Genomic DNA, 9,676 nt, shown 5'->3' on the forward strand with positions numbered 1-9,676 from the left:
TCGATCCGTCTATTAGACTTTCCCAATCCTTGTGGCAAAAATGTGAATCCCTCCAAATTTTAGTCAACAGAAAACCTAATGAACTGTTGGAAGCTAACCAGCTCCTGGAGTCGGGGAGTCGAAGGCAGCAAGATACTCCCGAGCAAAAGGATGTCATCTGCATCGAAGAAGAAGAAAGAAAATGAAGGGTTCTAGTCTCCAACGGCTAGTTTTGTTTTTAAATGTTTGTGTAAGTGTGTGAGTGACAAGTGTACACTCCAGATTAAATCATTTAACCCCAAAATGAAGGGTTAGGATGTAATCTGGAGTAGTAAGGCTTAATGGTTGTTAAAGCCTCTTGTCAATCACCTTTTGTAGAAGTATGGGTGATGGAAATGCACCATACTCTTGTGTAAAAATCACTCTACTTATTCAATTAAGTCTGCTGCATTATTTGCATAGCAGAAACCAATCTCCAAGTTCCTTTCTTTTTCAATTTCTCTACTATCCTACCCAAGAAACCGATTCAAACACTCAATCAAAAACAGAAACACAAACAAACTTTATCATGGCCTCAGAGCTTTGTTATTGATCTTACAACTTTCGGGGCGTAATCTGTGCAAGATAAGATCCTTGGGAGCACCAACGTAGTGTCTTCTATAACAATAATCAACAAACAATTCTGGAAATGAAAGGATCCAGCAGTAGCAGTGAGCTAAAAGCTCCAGTCTTTGATGGGGAGAATTATGATTTTTGGAGAATAAGAATGACAACCATTTTCAAATCCTATGATCTATGGGATATGGTTCAACATGGGTATGAACTACCTGAGATGGAGATCGATGCTCTAGAGGAGGATCTCACAGAAACACAACTCAAAACACTGAAGCAGAATCGGATGGAGGATGCTAGAGCACTTGGAATCATTCAAGGTGCTGTCTCAGACACCATTTTTCCGAGGATAGCAAATGAAGAGACTGCAAAGGGAGCTTGGGAAGTTTTACAGCAAGAATACAGAGGAGACACCAAAGTTAGAAAGGTAAAACTTCAGTCCCTTAGAAGAGATTTTGAGTATACAAGAATGAGGGAAAATGAGCTGTTAAAAGACTACTTCACTAGGCTGTTTGATGTTGTAAACAAGATGAAAACATATGGTGAGGAACTGCCTAATGAAAGAATTGTCCAAAAACTGTTGATTAGTTTGACTAAACCCTATGATTCAATAGTGAGTGTTATAGAAGAAACCAAAGACACTGAAACTCTCAGTGTACAAGAGGTGATGGCATCCTTAAGAGCTTTTGATCAAAGGCTCGAGAGGCATGCTGACTCTGCACCTGAGAAAGCCTTTCAAACACTCAATGTTGGATCTAGTAGTCAAGCCAGTGCAAGCAATCAGAAACCACAGTGGAAGGGCAAAAGCAAGAAATGGGAAGGAAAAGGGTATCACAACTCAAGACCTAACCAAGGCAGCAACACCAATGTAGGTCCAAGAACCAAGCAGCAATGTAAGCACTGTGATAAATTCCACCTTGGAGAGTGTTGGTTCAAGGACAAGCCTAGATGCCACAAATGCAACAGGTTTGGGCACATTATGAAGGACTGCAGATCAAAGAATGTGCAACAAGTAAACTGTGCAAATCAAGTGGAAGAAGAAGCAAATGTGTTCTGTGCTTTCAATGCAAAAATGGAGAGAAACAATGAAGTGTGGTACATTGACAGTGGCTGCAGCAACCACATGACTGCACATGAGTCTTTACTTATTGACATCGACACAAACTTCACTGGAAAAGTGAAAATGGGTGATGGAAACATTGTCAAAGCCACTGGAAGAGGAACTCTGGTTATCAACACCAAGAAAGGAAGAAGATGTATAAGGGAGGTGATGCTAGTGCCTGGATTGGATGAGAATCTACTTAGTGTGGGTCAAATGATGGAGCATGGCTATTTCCTACTCTTTGGGGGAACTGTGGTTGAGATCTATGATGACAGATCCCTATCAAACTTGGTGACCAAAGTGGAAGTGAAAAACAGAAGCTTTCCACTTGTACTGAAGTACTTAGAAGAAATGGCAAAGAAAGCAAGTGTGACAAGTTCTATGAAACTATGGCACAAGAGACTTGGTCATTTAAACATGACAAGCTTACAAAATCTGCAAAAGGATGAAATGGTGCAAGGTATACCAAAAATGGATCAATGCAATGAAATCTGTGAAGGGTGTGTGTTTGGCAAGCATCACAGAGATTCATTTGAAGCTGGAAAGGCTTGGAGGGCAACAAAGCCACTCGAATTGATTCACTCAGATGTGTGTGGACCAATGAGAACAACAACAATCAGTGGAAACAGGTATTTCCTAACCTTCATTGATGATTATTCACGGATGTGTTGGGTGTATTTCATGAGGTTCAAGTCTGAGGTATTCACAATATTCAAGAAGTTTAAGGCAATGGTGGAATTGCAAAGTGGATACCAAATCAAAAGACTAAGAAGTGATAGGGGTGGTGAGTACACCTCACATGAGTTCAATGTATTCTGTGAAGATGTAGGGTTGGAGAAGCAACTCACTGTGGCATATTCACCACAACAGAATGGGATTGCAGAAAGGAAGAATAGGACAATAGTCGAAATGGCTAAGTCTATGATGCATGAGAAGAACATGCCTTATAAATTTTGGGGTGAAGCTGTGAACACCTCAGTGTATCTATTGAATAGGTGTCCTACTAAGGCATTGGAGAAGAAGACTCCATTTGAAGTGTTCAGTGGAAGGAAGCCTTCTGTGAAGCATCTGAGAGTGTTTGGCTCAGTATGCTACAATCTCATCCCTCATCAACTAAGGCACAAGTTGGAGAAATCAAGTAACAAGGGTGTTTTTGTAGGCTATGGTACCAGTGAGAAAGGATACAGAGTTTATAATGTATTGACTCAAAAGATAATCCTATCAAGGGATGTTATCTTTGATGAAGACTCAATGTGGAACTGGGATACAATGGTAGAGGAAAAGGACAGTGTCTCTCTACAAATTGACCTAAACAAAAGGCAAACAAGGGAGCCTATAGAGACCTCAGTTCAAGAAGAAGTCACAGATAATGGTGACATACAAGGGACCCCACAGCAAGCTACTATGAGTCCACAATCAAGTCAATCACAGACAACAACTCCTAGTTCAACTCCAGTAAGATTGAGAAATCTGGATGAGATTTATGCTACATGTAATTACTGTGTAGTAGAACCAGAAACGTATGAAGAAGCTGAGAAAGACAAAGCTTGGAAGAAAGCAATGAAGGAAGAGCTTGAAATGATAGAAAAGAATGACACTTGGGAACTTGTAAATCGACCAAGTGAGAAGCCTGTGATTGGTGTAAAATGGGTGTACAAAGTGAAGCTAAATCTAGATGGTTCTGTGCAAAAGAACAAGGCCAGGTTAGTGGCCAAAGGTTACTCACAGAAACCTGGTGTAGACTTCAATGAAACCTTTGCTCCAGTAGCAAGGTTAGACACCATAAGGACCTTGATAGCACTAGCAGCCAAGAAGGGTTGGAAGCTGCATCAATTGGATGTTAAATCTGCATTTCTAAATGGAGTGCTAGAGGAGGAAGTGTTTGTGGAACAACCTCAAGGGTTCACAAATCAAGAGTTTCCAGAAAAAGTGTACAAGTTAAGGAAGGCTCTTTATGGCCTAAAACAAGCTCCAAGAGCTTGGTACAGTGAGATTGATTCATATTTCATTGAGAAAGGATTTCAGAAAAGTCCTAGTGAAGCTACACTCTACACCAAGACAGAAAGCAACAACAAGACACTCATTGTCTCAATCTATGTGGATGATGTTGTCTACACTGGAAATGATGCTGCAATGATGGAAGAGTTCAAGGAAGAAATGATGAAGAGGTACGAGATGACTGACCTAGGCCTCTTGCATCATTTTCTTGGCATTGGGGTAATTCAAAAAGCAAGTAGCATCTTTATTCATCAAAAGAAGTATGCTGAAACTTTGCTTGAAAAGTTTGGTTTGAAGGGTTGCAAACCAGTTTCTACACCCTTAATTGCAAATGAGAAGCTCAAGAAGGAGGATGGAAGTGAACCTGCAGATGCTAGTCTCTATAAAAGCATTGTTGGCAGTCTATTGTATCTAACTGCAACAAGGCCAGATCTGATGTTCTCAGCAAGCCTACTTTCTAGGTTTATGCAGAATCCTAGCAAGATACATATGGGCACAGCTAAGAGAGTACTAAGATATGTACAAGGAACTCTTGATTATGGGATCAAATATGAGATGGGAAAGTCATATATTCTAATTGGATTCTGTGATAGTGACTGGGGTGGCAGTGAGGATGATAGTAGAAGCACATCGGGCTATGCTTTCACTTTCGGATCAGGGGTTTTTTCATGGGCCTCTGTGAAGCAACAAAGTGTTGCACTGTCCACAGCCGAGGCAGAGTATGTGAGTGCATCAGAAGCTACATCTCAAGCTATTTGGCTAAGGTTCATACTTAAAGATTTTGGCGAATTGCAAGTTGAAGCCACACCACTTCTGTGTGACAACACCTCTGCAATTGCCATGACTAAAAACCCAGTATTTCATCAGAGAACAAAACACATCAAGAGAAGATATCATTTCATCAGAGAAGCATTGCAAGACAACACAATCAAGCTAATCTATTGCAGCACAGAAGATCAGATCGCAGACATATTCACAAAAGCACTACCGAAGGAGAGATTCAATTACCTGAGGGGTTTGCTCGGATTGACTCCCAGAAGCAGTTTAGAAGGGAGTGTTGGAAGCTAACCAGCTCCTGGAGTCGGGGAGTCGAAGGCAGCAAGATACTCCCGAGCAAAAGGATGTCATCTGCATCGAAGAAGAAGAAAGAAAATGAAGGGTTCTAGTCTCCAACGGCTAGTTTTGTTTTTAAATGTTTGTGTAAGTGTGTGAGTGACAAGTGTACACTCCAGATTAAATCATTTAACCCCAAAATGAAGGGTTAGGATGTAATCTGGAGTAGTAAGGCTTAATGGTTGTTAAAGCCTCTTGTCAATCACCTTTTGTAGAAGTATGGGTGATGGAAATGCACCATACTCTTGTGTAAAAATCACTCTACTTATTCAATTAAGTCTGCTGCATTATTTGCATAGCAGAAACCAATCTCCAAGTTCCTTTCTTTTTCAATTTCTCTACTATCCTACCCAAGAAACCGATTCAAACACTCAATCAAAAACAGAAACACAAACAAACTTTATCATGAACTAGATTACGCACTAGACTATGAGTCACTCTGTTAAGTTGGTGGTTCATTTGACGATCTACGGCTGCTCAGCTTATTTATCTCTAGTCTTGCAGGCTCAATGAAAATTGAAACGATATTTCTAATCCTGCTTTACACTTAATTTATACGTTAAATGTAAACCAGTGTTGCCGGTCCATGATGATATGATATCCAACAGTTTACCATGCATGAACATCTGCGGTTCTGCATCAACTCCTAATACCATACACCTTGGACAGACTAAGTAGTGATGTGATATAGGAAACCTTGTTTGAAGAATGTTCGAAGGTTCTGTATTAATTTTGGATTCTCTTCTTTTTTCGTGAAATTTGAAATTTTGATTTTTCTTTTGTTATCGTTAGATTTGAATTTGAGATCTTTTACTTTTGAAGAGATAATTTTAGATTAAAATTGTTGTCTTACGAGCAATATTATCTACCCTAAATTGATTTGTGGGAAGAAGAATTTAAATTTAAGTACAAAAAGAGATCAAGCTCTGCTCTAGTCTACGTCGATACATACACATCTGCAATTACTCTAAAATTATTAGGTGAGAACAAATGTCACGTCATTGTCCACGTTGTTTTGGATTTTAAAAATGTCATGTATTATTATAATTGCTAAGATGTTTTTAATTAAGCTAAATAAATAAATAAAAACTCAAAAGTGGTTATTAAAATTAAAAACAAAACAATTTCCAATTAAACTTATTTTCCAGTCTATCATTGAATTATGAAACATAAGCCAAATGCAAGTTGGATGAACAATAGGGAAATCTGAACACATAAATGGAAAATATACAAAATTACAAATGCATGCACTATTCGAGTACAATGGTACAATACAATGGTACACACTCTCTCGCTTCATGATCCCAACCCAGTTTCGAACGTGAATAACTGTCTGTTAATGCAAGTTTCATCCCATGATTTCAAAACATAAAAGGCGTCGGAGAGAACGCCGGAATCGCAAATGAAGCTTGCCTGAAAAAAAATCCCATACAAAATGTAACCATTCAATTTTACAACCAATAATAACGGAAATGATAATTAATTTAATTTATTAAATTTCAATCTTTTTCAAGGATTAAAGTTATAAAAAAATTATAAAAAAAAAACCCTTATTAAATCTCATTATCTGAAAAAAAGAGTGAAGTATATGGGAAAAATGGGGGTGTGGTTAACATTTTCCTAATAGCAAAACATCCGAAGATTTTACTATTTTGCTATTTACTATATGTTTACTATTTACGTACCCGTAATCTTCGCCGTGGCTGCGGACCTGAACTCTTGTTCGATCCTGACCGCTCTTCCTCTTTACGGCTCTCTCAATCGCAGCTGTTCGATCCACAACCTTCGCAGCAACGTTATCCTCGGAAATTGAGCTCAGCGACGGCGTCCAATCGGACGAATTTACGGAGCTCCCGCGCTTTCTTCTGCGGCGTAGTATTCGGCTGGGTGCCCTCACCAGCGATCTCGTCTCCTCTGAGAGCGGAGCCGGCTCGCTGTTGGATGTTGTGGGGCGAGTGGCCCCGCAGCACGGGACAAACTCCAACAAGAACTTCATGGCGCAATTTTTCTGTTACGATGTCGATGTGCGTTACCTGAGAATTGTGTGAAAGAGGGGCTCGGAATTGTTGAGGTTTACGGTTTGTGACGTTGGCGGGATATCACGTCCGTCATGGTTATTTGGGTTTCAGGCTGAAGAGACAGAAGAGTTTGGAGAGTGGACTTTGTTTCTGGCTCTCCTCTGGTTTTGGTGGGAGAGCGAGGATTTTAATATGCGTTTGGTTTGGGAGGATGTGTAGGGTTTTATCCGAATTCTTGTGGAAAAAAAATATATTGCAATAGAAGATTGTGGAAAGAGGAAGCATAGAAAATACATAGAGCCCCATGATTTTGATCCATATCAATTCAAATCTACTTCTTAATTATAAAATAATTTTTTTGAGAAAAATAAATAATTTTTTAATGGGTAGGAAATGTAAGTAAAATCGTATTTCATAGTGCAGTTGGCATAAAAGGGAGAAAATTTTTATTGTAATCGGAACACAGATAATACATCACATGTTTTTATATAAGTGGTTCAAAATTTTATTTTTTAAGTTATTAATTTTTTAGAACACATATCCCACTATTTATATAATAATAAATAATGTACTAATCCTTATTCCAGTTACATTGAAAAATCTCTTCATAAAAAGGAGTTTAAATGAGTATCATTTATATTTATATTTATATTTTTTTTAATACAGCGATATTTTTAGAAAAGGAGATCGGCTAAACCATAAATTAGCAGCCTAATTACCATTTTTTTTTTTTTTTTGTCAAAGCCTAATTAACAATTGAAGAATGAAAAAAATGAGTGGTTTTGGACACATCTCATAATTCTTCTTTTTTCTTCAAAAAAAAAAGGGGGGACAATTGGTGACAAACCACGATAATCCACCTCTTTTTTGAACTGGAGAGGTTATGAAAAATTTCACCCTGTGTATGATCATAGTCAAGTAGACTCACCAACTTAAAGCATCGAACAGAGAGCTCTTGTACCTGAAAAATCAATGAAATTACTATGAGCAGTTGTTTATTTCATATTCAAATTCTCCATATTAAAAGGCACGGCAAATCAATTAACATAATAACATGTGAAAGATTTTCGAAGTTAAAAGACATGTTTATTTTTAAATGACACAACACGTATATTTATATTTATGTACATGTAATGAACCTTTTAAATACTTCGTACAATTACTTACAAACAACACGAACATATATAATTTATTAAATTTTGTATATTTGGAATGAGAAAGTGACTTGTAAGTGCCACTTTTCCTATTCAAAATGCGTCAGTTAATATTAGGTTGATTTGTAATTTGCTTTTATCAGTCCTGGACTCGTGGTGGGTAGTAACTATTAAGTCGAGTTATGAGCTAATAAATCAATATATGATTTTGGTTTTCTCAAAAAAAATATAATTTTGGTGACTTAATTTCTTTCCTTCCTTGACATAATCAACCCAACCATATGACCTTATTCTTTTGGCGAAATTCCCCTATTTACAATAAAGCAATTTGTACTGAACGGATTCACTGTCATGCCTCCAAGTAGCATTCCAATTCAATAATTAAAAATCATTTAAAGAAAGTCTTACGTATATTTTATTATTGAATGATGACGTATTATTAAAAATGAAACTGTTTCATATACGTCTTTCTCTTAATTACAATGCTACTTAATTAATAGGGAATGACAGGGAGTGTAGAGTGTAGTGCACCTCTATGACGACGCTGTCTATACAGAAAATATGACATTTTCAATTTGATCATGTTTTATAAAACTCTGGTGGGAAGATAAATTTCAAGATGTTCGGGGGCTACATGATTTGTTTCTAATAAAATATTGTGGAAAGAGGAAGTATTGAAAACACATAGAGCCCCATGATTGTGATCCATATCAATTCAAATCTACTTCTTAATTATAAAATAATTTTTTGTTAATGGGTAGGAAATGTAAGTAAAAAGTATTTTACAGCGCAGGTGGTCGCTGGTTAGGGGTGTGCAAGGGACAGAAAAAATTGGCATAAAGGGGAGTTTCCATGTTGGGAGGGTTGGGTTTGTCTTGCGATGGATGAATTTGTAAGAAATTTGTATCATTTTTAATTTTGTATTTATTAATAATAAAAAAATGAAAAGATGAATGATTCTAGACATTCCATACCTTCTCATATCTAAAAAAATAAAGATATAAAATTACTATGTGCAGTTATTTATCTGATATTCACTTTTTTCATATTAAGAGGATCATACCAATAACATAATAGCATGTAAAAGATTTTTCATATAAAAACACATGTATAATTACTTTCAACCAACACCGCAAAACATGAATTTTTTTTTAATAAACACTCATAATCGCTAACTGTGATTGTGTAAAGGTTCCATCACGTCAGCTTTTCAATTTATTAAATTTTGCATATTTGGAATGTGAATGCGACTTGTAAGTGCCACTTTTCTCATACAAAATATGTGTCACTTAGTGTTAGCTTGATATGTAATTTGCTTTGATGTGGTTCGCAGTCCTGGACTCGTGGTGGGTAGTAAGTCAAGTTATGAGCTAATAAATCAATAATATAACTTTGGCGACTTAATTTCTTTCCTTCATTGACATTAATCAACTCACCCATATGACCTTTCTCTTTTGGTGCAAAACCTCTCTATGTTCCAACATCACAAAATATACGATGCTTCTCATGGCTCCAATTTTTTATACAACAGATATTACTATAGCATAGGAATGGCAATAGTTCGGTTTGGAAACAAAAATATTACATTCACCCTCATAATCATGAAAATTAACCATATTCATAACCGCAAATTAACCATCGGTTACCCACTGGGTAACGGATTTCCATCAGTTGACGGTTATATCCATCTTCATCAGTAC

General features: G+C 37.1%; 1 protein-coding gene across 1 annotated transcript; it reads right to left on the reverse strand.

Moving 5' to 3' along the window:
• Positions 1-5,928: 5,928 nt before the first annotated feature.
• Positions 5,929-7,069, reverse strand: LOC126588820 (uncharacterized). Its single transcript, XM_050253953.1, has 2 exons — positions 6,490-7,069; positions 5,929-6,217 (listed from the first exon to the last, which is right to left on the reverse strand). The coding sequence occupies exons 1-2, from the start codon at positions 6,798-6,800 to the stop codon at positions 6,166-6,168; spliced, it is 363 nt and encodes a 120-aa protein (XP_050109910.1). The 5' UTR covers positions 6,801-7,069; the 3' UTR covers positions 5,929-6,165.
• Positions 7,070-9,676: the final 2,607 nt, after the last annotated feature.

Source organism: Malus sylvestris, chromosome 11, assembly GCF_916048215.2.
Source record: "Malus sylvestris chromosome 11, drMalSylv7.2, whole genome shotgun sequence".
Lineage (NCBI taxonomy): Eukaryota > Viridiplantae > Streptophyta > Magnoliopsida > Rosales > Rosaceae > Malus > Malus sylvestris.

Bases quoted from the DNA above. Each gene is read 5' to 3' on its own strand.
- LOC126588820 (XM_050253953.1), bottom strand. From the start codon at position 6,800: ATGAAGTTCTTGTTGGAGTTTGTCCCGTGCTGCGGGGCCACTCGCCCC. The intron at 6,218-6,489 runs GTACGTAAATAG...ATTTTTTTTCAG, and splicing joins AGCCACGGCGAAGATTACGG to GCAAGCTTCATTTGCGATTC.